Genomic DNA, 18041 nt, shown 5'->3' with positions numbered 1-18041 from the left:
CATCCCAGCTCATCTGCGCGCTCCCGGAGCCCCCTGGGCCGTGCTGGTCTCCTGTCCCCGTCTCAGTCCTCTCTGCAGCTGTCCCGGTGCCACCGCACCGCCCCAGTCCCCCATGCTCTCCCCCCGTGCCTCTGCTTTGTCTGAGCCTCCCCACTTTGTCTGAGTCCTCATGCACCCACCAAATTCCCCACCCTCCTCCACACGCAATCCCCCTCCCAGCCAGCCCCTTCCCAGCTGAAACCATTCACCCCTGGCCCAGGTGCTGCCTGAGCACCAGCCTGGGAGCACCCATGAGGTGGGCCCAAAATTTCTGTCTCCTCTTTACCTCCTCAGCCCCTCTCAGATACTCCTAAAATCTCCTGCTTGCTGATTAGGCCATCCACCATGCCCTGGGAGGTGCCCCATCTCCCACACCCTATCCCTGAGGCTCCCAGTCCAGGAGATCCATGTCCTGGGTGGGCAGCAAGCCATGCCCAAGCAGCCTAGAGAGATGGAATGCTGGGCAGGGGGTAAGAAGGGGCGCTGGCAGAGTGCTCCATGCAGAGCCAGCTCTCACGTGTGTCCACATGTCCCTGGAAGACAGGACAGGACACCACAGCCAGAGCAACACCTCTGGCTGGTAGTGCCTATGGCATGGGCACTCTCAGATGCTGAGTGCCAGCCTGAGCCCACTGGCCAGGTAGGAATGGGCCACAGGACACTTCCCTGGCAGCCTCGGTGGCATCACCTTTTCTTATCTCTCTGCCTGGGTACAAATGTGCTACAAATGTTTGCCAGCAGAAGCCAGAGGCTGGGGAACGCAGGCCCAGGAGCAAGGGGAAAGCTCCCTGCCCACCACTCCATCACATCTGATCATTGTCATTGTCCAGGTAATCTGTCAAAAAGAAGGTAAAATAGGTTTTACACAAGCTTTGCTTTGCAGTTTAAGCTCAGTATGCCCCACTTCCAGTGTGGCATCATAACACCCCTGGATCCAGGAAGCTCATCCTGTGCTGCTTCCCCCCCGCCCCAGGATGGGGAGATTGAGCCCAGCTACCCATCCGTGCTCCAGTTCACCTGGGGGGAGCCAACCCACCTGATCCCGTGGAGCAGCCTGGAACCTCATGGGGCCTGGAGCATCCTGGAGCATCCCAGTGGTGCTCCACAGGGCCTGGAGCACCCCTGATGCCAGAGCAACCTGGGGTCTGGAGAGCCTCAATACCGGAGCACCCTGATGGAGCCCCCCAGAACACAGAGCATCCATCCTGGAGCACCCCTGATGGCAGAGCATTCCAGGGGAGCCCCCAGAGCCTGGAGCATCCTTCCTGGAGCACCCCTGATGGCAGAGCATTCCAGGGGAGCCCCCAGAGCCTGGAGCATCCTTCCTGGAGCACCCCTGATGGCAGAGCATTCCAGCGGAACCCCCCAGTGCCTGCAGCATCCATCCTGGATGCGCCCGCGGGAGGGCGCGCCGAGCCCCGAGCCCGGCACGGCCTCTCCCGGGACAGGGAGGGCGGAGGGGCTGGGCCGAGCCGGGCCGTGTCCGCCCCGTGTCGCACGGGGCCGCGGCGGCGGCGGGGCCATGGCGGTGGCGGAGGCGACGGTGCCATGCCGGGTGCAGTACCTGGAGGACGGGGATCCCTTCGCCTTCGGCAGCTTCCCGGAGCCCCGGCGAGCCCCGGTTTACGCCGTGGAGGAGGCGCTGGCCCTGGGGGTGCAGCTGCCCGCGCTGCACCGCCTGGTCGGGGCCCCGCTGCCGGTGAGCAGGGACGGGGACGGCGGGGAAAGCACCGTGCGGGCACCGTGCGGGGGACGGGGTGGGGATGGCTGGCTAGAGGGGACCGGGGGGCCAGGGATCGGACGGGATGTCCCCGGCAGCGCTCCCGGTGTGAGTCACGGCGGGATTTGTGAGCCTCTGTGGGAGATGCCAGCCTCGGCCGGCCCCGAATGAGTCGGCTGGAGGAAGAGGATGTGCTGCTCAGAGCAGGCAGGAACCCTGGAGGGGGAAACAGGATGAGGGCAGGCGTCTATCCCCGTACGGTCGGGTCTGAGACAGGCAGCGAGTTCCCTCCGGCCTCGCACTTCCACGCCGGCAGCCCGCAGCGGAGCACCCCGGCTCTGCCTGGGACCTTCCTTGTTCCGTCTTGCTGCGGCAGCTGGAGCTTGGGGAGGTGATGGTGGGGGCTGAGGGCCACCAGCCCCTCATGTCACCGGCCCGGCAGCAGCTCTGTCACCGGAGAGCAGTACGGAAATGCATGCTGAGCAATATCCTTCAGCTGGGAGGAAGGCAGGAGGCCGAATGTGAAGCGAGGCACCGTGTCTTGTTTGTGTGTCCTCAAGTCTGGCTCGGGCTGGGATGTGGAGGAGACAGGGGAGACAGGGCACCCTCCCTGTGTATCTCCTGTGGGCGTGATGCTCTCGGAGCATCCTTCTCAGGATGGGGACAGGCTTGTTGTCTTCCTCAGGAACGCAGCACCCGGCAGAGCTTGGCAATAGCCGAGCATCTCCGTCTTGCAGCACTAGAGGAGTGCAGGGCAGGGAGGCAGGAACCCCGGCTGCCTGGGGGAGCTCCGCTCAGAGCCAGAGCAGAGAGAGGGAGCAGCAGGAGGGGGAAATTCAGCTCGGTGTGCCCGACACTGAGCTTGCTGGCCTTCCAGGGGAGAGGGGATCACTTTGAGACCTTTGCCTGCACCAAAAAAAAACCCCTCCCGTTATTCCCCTTTTCATTTTTCTTGGAGCAAAGAAGCAGCGTCTCATGTCGTCGCCGTCATGGGATTTTTAGGCGGTGACTAAAGGGAGTTTGTTTGGGAACAAACAGCCTGGAGACATGACGAATGGAGCAAACTCAAATTTCAGGCGTGTGCTGTGCTCCCTGGGCAGGAGCTGGCTGTAACGGGATCGCCAGCCCGGAGTGCTGCCATGGAGGCACGGGGCAGTGGGAGGGGGGAGGGAGACTGGACACTGCGTTCCCGAGGGAGGGAGCGTTGCAAGGAGCTCCTGTGCCCAGCAGAAGTGTGCTGATCCTGGGATTTCAGGCTCTGTTCTCTACCTAATCCAAGTTCTGGATATTTTGTTTCCTGTCTCATCCCATGACCCTTGATGAAATCACAGGTGAACCGCCTGGATCCTGTTCTGGGTTTTTAAACCAGATTTCTGCATTATATAGGTTATAAACCATGCTGCCTTTACCACACAGCACTCTCTGAGGCAGCAAGGGCTGCAGAATGTCCCACCTGACAAGCTGGGGTGCTGGCTGGGGTTTGCATGAGCAAATGTGTCCATTGGGAGCCTCCCACACTGGGATTTGCAGCCTGTGGAGCGAGGTCAGTCTCCCAGGCCACCCAGCTCTGTTGAAACTCAGAGCTGGCACCCTTGGAGCCATGCAGATGTCGTTCCCCTGGCATGACCAGCCAAAGCCTCCCCTGGTGCCTTTTGTGCCAGGTAGCACTCAGCTCCATTAGTCACCGCCCTAAAATTATTAAACAAACAGTCGGATTTTTCCCAAAGAACTGACTGTAAAAAAATTCAACTCAGAATGCCTGGTGCCAGGTTTGTCCTGCTGGGCAGCATGCCTGGACCTGCAGAGCACTGGAAGAGGATGCAGCAGCCAGGAGGGAGCTGGGCTGGGGTACCCTCATCGTTGGGGAAGATTGAGCTGCAGACACCCAGGGGATGAGCTGCCATGGGAGAGCAGCCGAGCCCTACCCTTGCTGGGCACAGCTAAGCAGCTCCCTGTGCTGAGAACAGCTTAGAGATGATGAGCAAGAGGTTTCTGGGGCAAGCATCACTGTCTTGAATAGCCTGTCCTGCCCCATGACACCCTTGGTGCTTCCTCTCCCTGAACACGACCTGTCACTGATGACTTTTTCATGCTCTCCGGGAAGTGTGTTTGTGCTTGGAAATACCTTCCTGCTTTGTTTGCTGCTGCTGCATTGTTTGCCTCCAGGCTGATACTATCTTCTCAGCTTTCCCGCATTTTTCTAGTACCCTTGGGTGATGCTTGGGCAGGGCGTGGCCATTCTCTGAACCTCTGCAGGCAGGTTTTGACAGGGCAGGTTTTTTTGGCTGTCCTTTAAGTCCCCAAGTGCCCCTGCGGCTCCCTTGAGCACTATCTCACCTCTGAATCTGGGGATTTTTCCAAACAATTGCAAAACCCATCAGGCTAGAGCTTTGCATTCTCCTTCCTCCCCCGGAAATCTGGGAAGAGCAAACAGTTCGCTGGCCTCAGTGCTATAAACTTGCTGAGAGCTCTTGCACTCAATAGACGTGCTGGTGGGGCAATCTCTGCGTGTGAAGTGAGCAATCCCCATCCCACGGCCCTGTTGCCCTCTGTTTCCTAACAGGATTGAGGAGGGCTTTGGTGAGGGTCTTTGCCCCACTTCACCTCTGGATGGCACAAAAGCAGTGAGGAGAGGTCATCAGCGGCCCCCAGCACTCCCCAGCTCCCAACACCATCCTTGCATGGATCCCTGGAAGGGAGCTGCAGCCAGGCATTCGTGCCATGGCTTTTCCAGGACACCAACTGCTGCCTGGGACTGGGCTCCTCCCACTGCCACAGGTCTGTTGATGAGAAATAAGAGATCTGTTAATGAGCAATGAGCCCAGCTGGAGGAGCTTCCAGAGGGAAGCAAGTTTGCACTTCTGGGCCGACTCTGGGTGACCTCCAGAGATCCCTCCTGGATTGGGTATTATTTCCTGCCCCCATGATAGGGCAGTGGCAGTTTTCTCATCCATCGTGCAGGAGTGGACAAGCACCTGGGTGTCCTGGCAGTAGACACCTCTATTAACCCTGCATCTAAATTGTGGTGAAGGTGCTTGGCTGGGGTTGGGGTGGATCCTGTGGCTGGTGGAACTCTATAAACCATCAGCCCCTGTGTGTTTTAGCAGGAAGAGCAGCAGCTGGGCTGGTGATGCCAATGCTTTCTGACCTGTCAGTGCCTTGTGTTTAACTGCTGCCTACTATATTTAAATAATAGATTTTTCCTGTCATTTTCCCACAGCCTTTCTAGAAGAGCTGTAGCAATGTTGAGAAATTGTGGTTACTGCAAAAAGAAAGTGTTAGAAAGGGGGTAAAAGTGTTACCTTTGCTGGCAGATAAAGAGGATATTCGCTGTCTGGTCTTGGAGCATGTGGGGATGCTGTGATAGGGGTGAGCAGGAAAATGTGATGCTGTGGTGGGTGGTGTGAGTTTGTCTGTGCATGGACGATGTCTCCTTACTGGAGGTGAGGAGGTTTCCATCACACCCCAATTGAATCCTGAAATGCTTTGGAGTTGAAGGGACCTTAAAGGGATCATCTTGTTCCACCCCACTGCCATAGGCAGGAACACCTTCCATTAGACCTCTTGTTCCAAGCCCCATCCAACCTGGCCTTGAACACTTCCAGGGATGGGGCATTCAACACAGACAGAAACCTTTTCCAGGTCATGGATCCTTGTTTCACATCAGGGCTGGCACCAGCACCGTGTCCTCATCAAGACCCCAGAACCTCCCCGTGAATGTGTGAAGGACATCCGTCCTGCTGCAGGGTGGCTGGGACTCCCAGGAGCCACGGGCTGGATGTGTGACTGTGGGACACTCTCCTCTCCCAGCTCTGCTTTGCCCTCAAGTCCCCATTGCCCTCAAAGTCTGGCTCATTTTGTAATGGTTTACCAGGCAGGAGACAGCTGTAACCTGTGACCCCAACTTGCTGCCCCCAGCACCGTGACACAGATCCCAGATTGATCCTACAGGGTGTAAAACCCTTGTCTGAATAACCCCTGGCCCTGGGGCAGTTGCTGCTCCCTGGCGTGGAAGTGCTGCCCAGGATTTTTGGCAGGGCTGCAGGAGCCTGGGACAGCCTCTCTCCATCCCCAGGGAGGCCACAGCCAAGCCAGGGCCCTGTGCTTGGAGCATCCCTAGTGGGAAACGTTGCCAAGCTCACACGGGAAATACGCAGGGTCAGGTCCCAGGGGCTCGGCCTCCCCCCGCCAGCTGAGACATGTCACCAGCCCCAGAGGAGCTGGGGATGTTAGCTCTGGCTTGCTGGGGCTGTGGCAGCCCAGAGAAGGCAAGGCTTTTGTACTGGGGTGATTTGCTCTTTGCTGACTTAGAGTGCCTGGGTGCATGCACAGATGCCTGAGGGGATGCCCAGGAGGCTGGCAGAAGTGCCAATGGGGATGCAAGGGTGGCCAGGAGGATACAGAGATGTCTGGGAGGATGCCCAGGAGTATGCAGGAATTGGCTGTGTGGATGCAGGGATGTCCAGGTCGATGCAGGGATGCAGGACAGCCTGCCCCAGTGGAGGAATTGAAGCATTCCCCAGTGAGCAAACCCTGTGTGGGGTCAGCGTTAGGGACTCACATTGTGAAGGCAGAGCTGGCAGCCAGGACCTGCCCAGTGCCAGCAGCCTGTGTTTGCTGCACATTGCCATGGCTGGCTGGCGTGGCCAGTGACCACAGGAGGTGGAGCAGGACACGTCAACGTCCAACCCAACAACAGTGCCCTGCCAAATTGCCCATATTATACTTCAGTGCATGTGTCATTTGACTTTACCCTCTGGTATTAATGTCACACTCACAGTGAATTCATATGTGTGAGCTCATGCACAATGCTGGGATGCAAGGAGATGGGAATGTCATGGAAAAGAGTCCCAGTGAGATGCAGGAGCCATACCTGGTGTTGTGGGATTTCCAGAGCCACAGTGGGGAAAGGCATTGATGGGAAAGGCAAAGAAGCTGTGACTGTTGCCATCTGAGCTCTTCAGCCACAGGACCGTGCTTGGAACTTTTGCAATGTGGGGCTGAAATTGAGGTGGGGTTTTAGACGGCTGATGGATCCCCACTTCTCTCCCCTATTGCTGCTTGCTCTTGTTTGCACCATGAGCAGCTTTAATAATGGGGTTTTATCCCCAGTCCTCAGTTCCTGCCGTGCAGACTGTTCCTCGGAGATGGGTTGAGCAGGGAGAGGGTGGGGCAGGGGAGTTGCAAGTGCTTTAGGAACAGATCCAGATGTGCAGGGGAGGCAGGGTGCTGGCACTACCCTCCCTCTGCTTCTGCTCGTGCCTCGAGGGTGAACTGCCATGTCCCAGAAGACCTGCCGGGGTGCTGTGGGGTGCTGCTGGCTCCAGGGTACCTTAAGGACTTTGTGGGTGCCATGTCCACTGGCTGTGCACCATGGGTGCTGTGCATGGACTTTCTGGGAAGGTGCCCCTTGCCCCAGCCTTGTCTCAGGGCTGTGCTTATCCAAATTCTGATGGAAGATGCCACGTGGCTCTGGGCTGAGTCAGAGGGTGTGTCAGCCAGGGCACATCCCAGGGATATGCACTGCTTTGGGGGGTCCCTGGCTGGGCTGGGTGCCTGACAGTTCCCTCAGACCCAGTCCCTGCAGGCGGGGGCAATTTGCCAGCCCTGGGAGGAGACAGATCCTGCCCCAGCCGAGCCCCTGCTGACTATGGGGAGCCCCAGGGAGCCAATCAGCCTCTTGCCATGGTTCCACCCAGGGATTGCCAAGGAGCTCAGTGTTGGCAGGACTGCTCTCACTCAGCCTTTTCCAGCCTGGGGCTCCATGTTTCTCCATAATCAGCACCAGGCTGAGGCAGAAGGTGCTGGGGCATCTCCCTGCAGAGCCAGTGACTGGGGACAGGTTGGACATGACACCCCACTCCAGGATGTCTGCCAACTGAGTTTGGAGTGGGTGGGAGAGTGACCTGGGAATGCTCTGGGAGCCTGTAGGGCTGCGGTGGGCATGGGCACTCAGCCTTGCTGTCTACATCCCCAGCTGGAGGACTGCACACTGCAGGTCTCACCCTCTGGACACTACCTGGACCTTGACTTATCCCTGCTGGAACAGAAGGATGATCTGGAGGGTTTCTATGAGGAGGTCAGGTAGGGCACATGGGGTACCTGAGCCCTGTGGGGACACAGGGACCGCACATGTGTGTGTACACCACGGGCAGGGAGCCAGGGGCTGGGGTGATCCCACTGCTCACAGCACATTTTCCCCACCTCAGGAAGGGGAGACGGCCGACCCTGATCCTGCGCACGCAGCTCTCCGTCCGAGTCCACGCCATCATCGGTGAGTCGGGGCTGCTCCCTCCTCCAGCCTGGTCCAGCAGCTCCACTGCCCTGCATGGGGGATGTTTGGCCTCTGCAGTGAGTTTTGGCCAGGGTTTTTGTGATGGAGGGGGCTGCTTCTACCCTGTAACCCCTCCCAGAGCTCAGGGGATGTGGTCCTCGTGGGGTACCCGCTGGGTTAATCCCCTCCATCCTCAGAAATCAGGACTTTTTCCTCTTGGGCTGAGAGCCCACCACCCACTGCAGTTATTCTGGGTCATTCAGGCAAGCTCTAAATATAGCTGTGAAGACATAAACAAAGGGCTCTTGCACAGCAGAAAGTGCTGCCATGGTTCAGGCAGCCTGCTCTGAGGTCCTACAAAATATTCAGGAGTCTCAAGCCTTTTTTTATCTTTGGCAGGGGGAAAACAAGCACTGAGCAGAGTGATGCCAGATGGGCATGAGCTGACTGTGCAGGGCTGCAGCTGAACCTTGCAGGAAGGGGCAGGAAGCCCAGGGTCAGGGTCATGGTCATGCTCTTTGCCAGCAGTTCCCAGGCTTTATCTGGACCCTGAGCTCTTCTGCTTTTCCTCCCAGCAGCTCTGTCTTCCCTCTCAGCTCTCTGACAAGCTGATAAGCAAGTGGAGGAGGCTGCCGGGACACTGTGTTTTACAGGGCTTGTCTGGAGGACTACTTGGACATCTTGTTTTTGGCTTGTTGCAACTCTAAGCCTGACCCAAATAAGTTGGGATGTGTGGCTAACTCAGTTTTTGCATGTGGGAAGTGCTGGCTCCCAATGGCTTTGGTGTCTTCATGGGCCTTCCAGCTTCCCAATGCCCTGGCTGCTCCACGCTGGCTCCTGCCTGGAGGCACCAACCCCATAAGTAGATAGTCTCCAGCCCAGTGACAGTCCTGTCCCTGAGCAACCTGTGTCACACTACTGGCCCCATCCTGTGTTTTTTCCCAAGCCCTGGGGCTGCTGGGACCTCTGGAAACCATGGCATGGCTGTGCCCAGGGAGGGATGGCTAAAAGTAGCTCAACCTCTTGCCTGTGTTCCTGTTTAGGTTCTGCACAGGAAACCAGAGGGGATATTTGTGTCATTGCTGGTCAGAAAAAGAGGGCAAAAAAAAAAAAGGAAATAGGAAAGTGGGAGGGCTGAAATATGTAGTTGTGGTACAGCAGCTGCTTCCAGCCAGTGTGTCCCACAGCCGGGGCAATGCCAGGGTGATGGCACAGAGATCAGGATCAGGATAAGGCAGGGTGAGGGGCTTTCCCAGGAAGCTGGGAGAATTTGGGAGCTCCAGTTCAGCAGTGAGCCACTCACACCACATCTCTCCTTTCCTTCCAGAGAAGCTGTACAACTCGCAGGGGCCTGAGCTGCGGAGGTCCCTCTTCTCCCTGAAGCAGCTCTTCCAGGTGAGATGGTGCTGGTGTGGTGGGGGACAGGGGCTCCCCCAGGGCTGGCTGCCCACCCCACTGTGGTAACACTTGGCCTTCTCCCCACAGGAGGACAAGGACCTGGTGCCAGAGTTCGTGAACCTGGAGGGGTTGACATGCCTGATCAAAGTGGGGACAGAGGCTGACCAGAACTACCAGAATTACATCCTCCGGGGTTGGTATTTGGGCACAGGACACCTGGAGCAGGTTGCCTAAAGAAGCTGTGGATGCCCCATCCCTGGAAGTGTTCAAGACCAGGTTGAATGGGTCTTTTATGCAACCTGGTCTAATGGAAGATGTTTAAGGTCCTTTCCAACCCAAAGCATTCCAGGATTCTATGCTTGTCCCTAGGGAGGAAGGCAGGCACTCAGGGGAGGCGAGCCAGAAAGTCTGCCAGGGCTACTCTGCCTTCCCAGCAGCCAGACATTGTCCTTGCTGCAGTGATGCTTGCAGGAATGGGAATTCCCAACTCCTGCCTGCTGCACCATCAGCCTGCCCACTTTCTGCCTTGCAGCCTTGAGCCAGATCATGCTCTTCGTGGATGGAATGCAAGGTGTCATCAACCACAATGAGACTGTCCAGTGGCTGTACACGCTGTCAGGAAGCCCAGTGAGTGCCTGTTGCTCTTGGGGGGCTGCCTGTGCCCTCCACTGCATCCCCTTCCCTGTTTGTGGCTGTCCCCTTGAATTGTCCCTCAGAGGATGTCATTCACTCTCTGCCTCTGGGCTCGGTACCCTGGTACCTTTGCTTGTGTCGGGTCCTGCTCCCAGCCTTCTGGAAGTCACCCAGATCTCCCTATCCTGATGTGACCACATTCCCAGGCACAGAGCTTGAGTAAGACACTCCTGCTCCAGGTCCCTTCCCAGTACCTCTTGGCCATCACAGCTGCAGGTCCCTGGCCCCACGGCAAAGCTCCCAGTCCTGGGGCATGGGCACAGCCACCCCACAGTGCCCCAGCAGCACGCTGCCAGGCCCCTGTCGCTGCTGCTGTCCCAGCTGCCATCCCTTGTCCCAGTTTCGCCTGGTGGTGAAGACGGCACTGAAGCTGCTCCTGGTGTTTGTGGAGTACACAGAGCCCAACGCCTTGCTGCTCATCCGCGCCGTCAATGCCGTGGACCAGGCGAGAGGTGAGTGCAGCTCCAGCCTCCTGCGAGGTCCCTGCTGGGGCACAGTGTCCCCTCCCAGCCTGCATGTCACCTGTTCATGCCTCTTCCCAGGTTCCTGTCCGTGGTCCAACTTAATGGCCATCCTGGAGCAGCGCAACGGGGCTGACACGGAGCTGCTGGTGTTCACCATGACACTGATCAACAAGGTCTGTGGGGGTGTCCCCGTGGTGCCACACTGCTGGGGTGCAGTGCCGGTCACCCCAGTGCCAGCAGCATCCCTCTGATTCTGCCCAGACGCTGGCAGCCCTCCCAGACCAGGACACCTTCTACGACGTGACCGACTGCCTGGAGCAGCAGGGCATGGAGCAGGTGGTGCAGCAGTACCTGGGCAGCAAGGGCACCGACCTCGACTTGAAGCAGCAGTTCACACTCTACGAGGTGAGCGGGGCTCCAGCAGGATCTGGCCATGTGCCACCTGCCTCCAGCAGGGAGGTGAGTGCGTGGGGTGGCAGGGATGCTGCTGTGCCCGGTGCCATGCCTCTGGTCCTTCCACAGAGTGCTCTCAAGCTGGAGGATGATGTGGAAGAGCCGCCCTCAGGGGGACGCAAAGAGCGGAGGAGGACAGAAGAGGGCCGGCGTGGGTGGCGATCCCAGGGTGGCTCCCAGGATCCCAGTGCTGATGCCCAGCCACTGCTGGGGTCTCCTGGCACTCCAAAGGAGCCCCCAGCTGAGGACATCCTGCCTGTCCCTGCACCAAGCAGCCCAGCAGAGTGAGTGCAGCTGGAGGTGGTCTGTGGTGGGGATGCTCCTGGGATGGTGAAGACACCGAGATGCTGCATAAGCAGCACTTGGATCCATTTCTGGTGCCAGGGTGGAGAGCAGTCCTGTAGGACCTGCTCTCAGTCTCTGTCTCTCTTCCAGACCCTGTCCCACCAGCATCTACAACAGCACGTCCAGCGTGCGGCTGGCCCTGGCCTCCCCCCCGGCTGAGAAGGAGCAGCCCCCAGGCCCAGGAGAGCGCAGCGTCTACAAGTAAGGAGCCAGGAGGGGCTGGGGGCATGGAGGTCCCCCAGGGCAGCAGGGTGGGCTCCCAGGAGCATGAGGTGTGTCCATCCCATGGCACACTCTGCCTTTCCCCTTGAGGAAACAGTCTGGAGGGCACTGGAGCTGGAGAGATGTATGAGAGGGCAGCAGTATCAAAGGGTCCAGCCCGGGGCTCCAAGGCATCCTTCGGGCATACACAGCTCTGCTCCAGCTCCTCCTCATTCTCCTCTCTGCCCGCGCTTGTCCTCTCCTCTGCCCACTCTTTCTGTCTTTCCTTTTGCAGGCTGCACCAAACTGCCCCTGTCTGGTAAGTGCCTGGCTCTGCACGTGCGTGCTCCCTCCCAGCATCATAGAATGATCACAGAATCATAAAATCCTGGAATAGTTTGGGTTGAAAGGGATCTTAAAAATCATCTAGTTCCAATGTTTCCACATGACCAGGTTGCTCTAAGCACCCAGCCTGGTCTTACAGGGACAAAGCATCCCAGCTTCTCTGGGCAACCCATGCCAGTGTCTCACCACTCTCACAGTGAAGAACTTCTTCCTAACATCCAATTTAAACCTAATCTCTTTCAGCTTAATGTGCTACTAATTCTCCCTTGCCCTATCCTGTGACGCTCTGGAGGAGCAGTCACTTGCACTCACGTTGCTGCCCCTGTCCCTTGCCTCTCCCCTTCAAGTCCTACCTGTGGGACCCCAACCCACTCCCCCATCACCCCACAGGATGTGGCACCCTGTGATCCCTGCTTTGGGGTGAGGTGTCCTTGCTGGGGGTGGCACAGCCTGCTCCAGGTGATGGACAATGTCCCATCTCTCCAGCACCTGATGCCATGTGGTGCCTGGGGCACCGGAGGGGACTTGCCAGGGCTCTCCTGGCTCCCTGTGAACCCTGGGGCCATGGGGCAAGGGTTCCATGCTGGAGGGCTGCCAGGTGGGTGCGTGCAGGATGCATGAGCCCCGGGGGACTGCTGGCAGTGGGGGCTAACCCCTGTTTTCCCTCAGGCGGGAGGATGCCCCCTCCTTGCATGGGGACAAGCCTATTTTGAAGAAATTTGAGTAAGTAGAGGCATGCGTGTGTCTCTAGGCATGCACTTCCTTGGACCGGTACCTGGCTGGAGGTATCTGGGCTCTGGCCACACAGGGCACAAGGAGCAGGATCATGCCCTCAAGTCTCTGCCTTGGTGCCTTCCTGGGTTTTGCAGCTTTTGGATGAGGGTTGCAGTGAGCACTAGGTCTGTTAGGACCAACTGGTGACAGCAGCACCCTGTTGGCACAGCCGTGGGGCCATCACCTCTCTCTGCAGGGCTCAGAGGACGTTGAATCCTTGGTGTCCCCAGTGTGGTGTGGCCAGTGCAGGGGGTTTCTGTGCTGTGGGACTGGCTGTGCAGTGTGGCATGGCATGGTTTGCTGGTTGTTCCTATTGTCCCCTTCCCTGATTTGCTTTTGGCCAACATCCACCCCATCTTGCAGAGCTCGCTTTTTGGAGAACCTGGCTGCAGCCCAGAAGGAGAAGATCTCTTCCATGGCCAAGGGACGGCTCGATGTCCTCAGCGATACTACACTGGAACATCCTACTGCTCTTGCATGGGAAAGAGACCACGGCACCTCTGATTCTGGGATGGAGCCACCCAGCATAAGTAGGTGCTGCCAGGGTGTGTGTTCCCAGCTCATCTGGGTCCCTGGGGTGGGGATTAGTGGCCCCTCAGTCCCCATCCCATGCCTGTATCTGTGGCACACAGAGCCTCGGAGGAGCTGGTGATACCTCCTTGCTCAAAATGCCAGCATCTGAGCACACCCCACTGCAGAGCAGGACTCCAGCTCTACATTGAGCCCAGCACCACCTGCCCCCTCCAAGATTGTCCCAGCTTCTCCCTCTCTCCCTGCAGGGTCTTGTTTGGCTCGATCTGACATCACTGACTCCTGCAGCACCATCTCCTCTGACACCAAGTTTATGCTGGACATGCTCTATGCCAAGGGCTCCTCGGAGTCAGGGAGGGACAAGGTGTTCCATGAAATACCTTTATCTCCCAGGATCCAGGGTGAGGTGGAGATGGACACCAAGGGAAGTAGCAGCCAGGAGCAGGAGAGTGCCCGGCTCTGTGGCAGGGCTCCGGATGGGCCAGTAGCCAGTGCCCATGCCAAGTTGGTCCGTGCCATGTCCAGCATAGATGATGAGACCCACACGCAGAAGCTGGAGAACACTGGGATGATGCCCATCAAAAAGGACACAGAGCTGACATGGGAGCGCCTGGAGACCATCCCTGTGCAGCTGAAGATCAAGGACCTGGACTTTACTGATTTGGGGGAAGAAGAAGATTTTGACATTCTGGACACAGGGCCAATGACCAACGGGTCTTTTCCTGGCATTGAAGCAATGAGTGCTGGAACATTCATGGCTCCCCCTCCACCTCCTGCCCTCCCTGGTTGCCCACCACCACCACCTCCACCTCCTGCCCTCCCCGGTTGCCCACCACCACCACCTCCACCTCCTGCAGTCCCTGGCTGCCCACCCCCACCAGGGCTGCCAGGTCCCTCAGCAACAGATGGCCCCTCCCAGGCCAAGAAGAAGAGGACAGTGAAGCTCTTCTGGAAGGAGCTGAAGCAGCTGGATGGCACTGTGGGGCCTGGCAGGTTCGGCCAGGGGACACTTTGGGCATCCCTGCAGAATGTCGAAATCAATACTGCGAAACTGGAGCATCTCTTTGAGTCACGGTCAAAGGAAGCGCCAACCTCAAAGGTACCAGTGGACACCCGTTGGCCCAGGAGAATTGGGTGGGAGGAAGGCTGTGGGTTCCTGTGGGGACTCTGTTACCCCTACCCTATGTCAAGGAGGGGCACTAGAAGCCTGGAGGCTCAGTGGGGATGATTACGGGCAGTGCACAGGTTTGGTTTGGCTCACTGCCTGGTCTGTGTTTGGTTCCCCATGTTCATAAGCTCATGAAGGTGAGCCCTTTGCCTGGCTGTCCCCATCCATCCTGTCCTCTTTGCAGAAAGCCATTGATGGGAAGAAGGTGGTGGTGGTGTTGGACCCCAAGAGGAGCAACGCCATCAACATTGGCCTCACTGTGCTGCCACCTGTCCATATAATCAAGACAGCTGTGCTCAACTTTGATGAATTTGCAGTCAGTAAGGAAGGGATTGAGGTGAGCACAAGAGAAGCAGGCTCAGCTCCTCTAAGGTCCTCAACAGGTCACTTCCCCAGGCTAGGAGACATCCATGCCATGATGCCTGGGCTGACACATCCTTTGTATGGAGTCTGACATACCCCTCTTTCCCTGCTCCAGAAAATCCTAACCATGGTCCCAACTGAAGAGGAAAAACAAAAGATCCAGGAGGCCCAGTTGGCCAATCCTGATGTGCCTTTGGGCTCTGCAGAGCAGTTCCTGCTGTCCCTGTCTTCCATCAGTGACCTCACGGCCAGGCTTCAGCTCTGGGCCTTCAAGCTGGACTATGAGAGCCTGGAGCAGGTACAGGGCCATGTACCCCATCTCCCCTTTGCCCTCCCACTGCTGACACCCCAGCAGTGCTAAGCACCAAGCCAAGCATGTTTCTGGTGAGGAGCAGTCATAGCCAAACATGGGAGGTGCTCCAGCATGGCTGGGGATGGGCTGCAGATCCCCAAGGCAAGCATGGGCTTGGATTGATCAGGAGGTGGTTGTCCTCATGGGTGAATGCTGAAGCTCCCAAGGGAGAGAGTGGCCAAGGGACCTCACCTACTTCTCCCCTCACCCAGGAGATCGCAGAGCCGCTCTTTGATCTGAAGGTAGGCATGGAGCAGCTGGCCAGAAATCACACATTCAAGTGCATCTTGGCCACGCTGCTGGCCACGGGCAACTTCTTGAATGGTTCCCAGGTGAGGAGCAGGGTGAGGACCAGTCATGTTGTGTGGGCACCCAGAAGGGTCTGTGGGGAGCTGGGAGGTGCTGGTGGGGACCCAGTGGATCTGCAGACTGGAGGTCTGCTGGAGTAGGGACAAGAGTCCCTGCTGAGTCCATTGGGTTTCAGAGCAGAGGCTTTGAGCTCGGCTACCTGGAGAAGGTCTCGGAAGTGAAGGACACAGTGCACCGGCAGTCCCTGCTCTACCATCTCTGCCAGATGGTGGTCGAGAAGTTCCCAGAAACCACTGACCTCTACTCAGAAATTGCCTCCATCACCCGCTCCGCCCAGGTGAGGCAAGGCAGGTGACACCTGGGCAGGGGAAGGGTGTGGGTCCTGTAGCTGCCCAGCTACACCAGCATGGCCAAGGACTGACACCTCACTCTTCCAGATTGACTTTGAAGAGTTGGCCAACAGCCTGGTGCAGCTGGAGCGGAGGTGCAGAGCCTCCTGGCACAACCTGAAGGTGATTGCCAAGCATGAGACCAAGCCAGTGCTGAAGACCAAGCTGACAGAGTTCCTCAAGGACAGCACCCAGCGCATCATTGTCCTGAAGGTGGTGCACAGGCGTGTCCTCAACAGGTTGGTGGCTGGGGACACAGCAGGAACCTTGCAGTCCTGTTGGTGGCCCTCCGTGACTGATGCTCCCGTAGGTTTCACTCCTTCCTGCTGTACCTGGGGTACCCAGCGAGTGCGGCGCGGGATGTGAAGGTGACATCCATCTGCAAACTGCTGCGGGAGTTCGCCCTGGAGTACCGCACCTGCTGGGAGCGCGTCCTGCAGCAGCAGAAGAAACGCGCCGCCCACCGCGAGCGCAGCAAAACCCGGGGGCGGCTCATCACCGAGGTACGGGGACACTGGGCTGGGCATCACCAGGAGGTGATGCTCCCTGTGTCCCAACACCAACCTCTCCTCCCATTGCAGACTGAGAAATTCTCCGGCATTGCCGAGACAGTTCTGCCGCTCGCCGTGGTGTCCAGCAGCCCCAGGGAGCAGATGGAAGCGGGTCACGAGAGCATGAAGATTGTGCTGACCTCCCCCACAGATATCCCTGCCCGCCGCAGCCGAGCCAGCCAGGGTAGGAGCAGGATAGCAAAGGAATTCAAGACATGCCCAGCTGGCTGGGAACAGCTGGTGCCAGCATCCTCATTGTCCCCATGCAGGAACAGGGCATGGCACTCCGACTCAGAGCTCTCCAGCCCAGGAGGATGTTCCCAGCTCACCTGATGATGCTTCAGATGAAATCATGGACCAGCTGGTGAAATCAGTGACACACAATGCCAACCGCCGGCCCTGCCCCAGCAAGGAGCGAAGGAGGTCCCGTGGCAACAGGAAGTCCTGTAAGTCCCATCCCTGTGTCCTCATGCCCTGTTCCATCCACGCTCTGTCCCTGTACTCTGTCCCATCTCCACGTCCCTGTCCCATATCTGTGTCCCTGCTCAGATGCTTTTTCCCAGCTCTGTATCCCTGTCCCCTTACCCTTTCCCATCTCTTTGTCTCTGTTGCCATGCCCTGTCCAATCTCTCTTCCCAGGCTCTGCCCAATCCCCATACTCCCTCTCATCTCTGTCCCTGTCTCTGTCTTCTGTTTCATCTCCATGTCTCTCTGCTCTGTCCCTATGGCTTGTCCTTTGTGTCCTTGTTCCCACGCCCTGTCTGGCTCCTTCCCCATGGGCCACCCATGACCTGCCATGCTGAGCCCACCAGACAGGGTGTACCCTGAGACCAGTCCATGCCTCTGCACCCCATTACCCTGCCTGAGCAGGCTCCCGGTGCGTGGGGACTCTGGCACCCAGTGCTGCTTGTGCTGGCAGTGCCACACTCTCCTCTTCCCGCAGTGCGGCGGACGCTGAAGAGCGGGCTCAGCGAGGAGCTGGTGCAGGCACTGGGCCTGGGGCAGGCGCCTGGCATGGAGGTTTGAGGGGACTCTTGCTGCTCCCCACTGCCAGCAGCCCCAGGGCAGGACGTGGTGGCAGCCCCTGGGGTCCCAGGAAAGGCACACTCTGCACCTTTGGCCTCGCCTCACTCTTCCCTGCTGGCCTCCAGCTCCCAGAGATGCAGGCAGCAGCATGGGAGTCATGCCCCAGAGCTGCTCCATGGCAACTGGGATGGAGGATGCTCAGCACTCGTGCTTGGAGGCTCGAGGTTCATCTTAACAGTATTAGAAGGGTCAAGGGGCTGGACTCAAACCCTCTCTGGGAACTGGGTCTGGCCCATGGTCACTGTGGCAATAAAATGTTCTGATATGCTGCCAGCATCTCTTGTTCCTGTACCTGAGAGGCCAGAATGATGTGATACTCCCTCCCTGGCCAAGCCAGTATCCCTTCTCGTGCAACCCCAACCCTGCTGCCTGAGGCAAGCACTCAGCCAACCCTGTGGCTTGTAGGCACCATTGTCCCTCTGAGGACAGCATGATCCCCTCTGTACTGGAACAGCTGGGGAACTTTTCCACAAGGGGCAGGGACTGCTGCCAGGCTCAAGGCTACACGCTCAAGGACAGGAGCAGTGGCTCGAGCACAAGGCCACAGCACAGTAAAATTGTCTTACACTTCACCTCTCCTTTACAA

At 58.1% G+C, this 18041-nt stretch overlaps 1 protein-coding gene across 3 annotated transcripts; it reads left to right on the top strand.

Annotated features, from left to right (window-relative positions):
• Positions 1-1516: 1516 nt before the first annotated feature.
• Positions 1517-17723, top strand: FHOD1 (formin homology 2 domain containing 1). Of its 3 annotated transcripts, XM_041400948.1 has the most exons (24): positions 1527-1738; positions 7737-7843; positions 7969-8033; positions 9361-9428; positions 9519-9624; positions 9964-10058; positions 10465-10576; positions 10667-10761; positions 10850-10993; positions 11111-11325; positions 11477-11587; positions 11883-11906; positions 12602-12655; positions 13070-13236; positions 13486-14336; positions 14590-14742; positions 14884-15066; positions 15333-15452; positions 15605-15766; positions 15867-16057; positions 16129-16321; positions 16400-16553; positions 16639-16815; positions 17313-17723. In XM_041400948.1, exons 1-24 carry the CDS (start codon positions 1562-1564, stop codon positions 17393-17395), a joined length of 3807 nt encoding a protein of 1268 aa, XP_041256882.1. In that variant the 5' UTR covers positions 1527-1561; the 3' UTR covers positions 17396-17723. The 3 variants fall into 3 exon arrangements, 2 of the variants coding, with proteins under 2 accessions (XP_041256882.1, XP_041256883.1); XM_041400949.1 differs by lacking the exons at positions 11883-11906; positions 12602-12655; XR_005952395.1 differs by lacking the exons at positions 16400-16553; positions 16639-16815; positions 17313-17723 and having other exon boundaries at positions 1517-1738; positions 15880-16057; positions 16129-16270.
• Positions 17724-18041: the final 318 nt, after the last annotated feature.

The sequence above is a fragment of the Onychostruthus taczanowskii genome, unplaced genomic scaffold, assembly GCF_017590055.1.
Source record: "Onychostruthus taczanowskii isolate IOZ18803 unplaced genomic scaffold, ASM1759005v1 scaffold18, whole genome shotgun sequence".
NCBI lineage: Eukaryota > Metazoa > Chordata > Aves > Passeriformes > Passeridae > Onychostruthus > Onychostruthus taczanowskii.
Note: the sequence above shows the minus strand (reverse complement) of the source record. Positions and strands in the feature narration are given on the sequence as shown.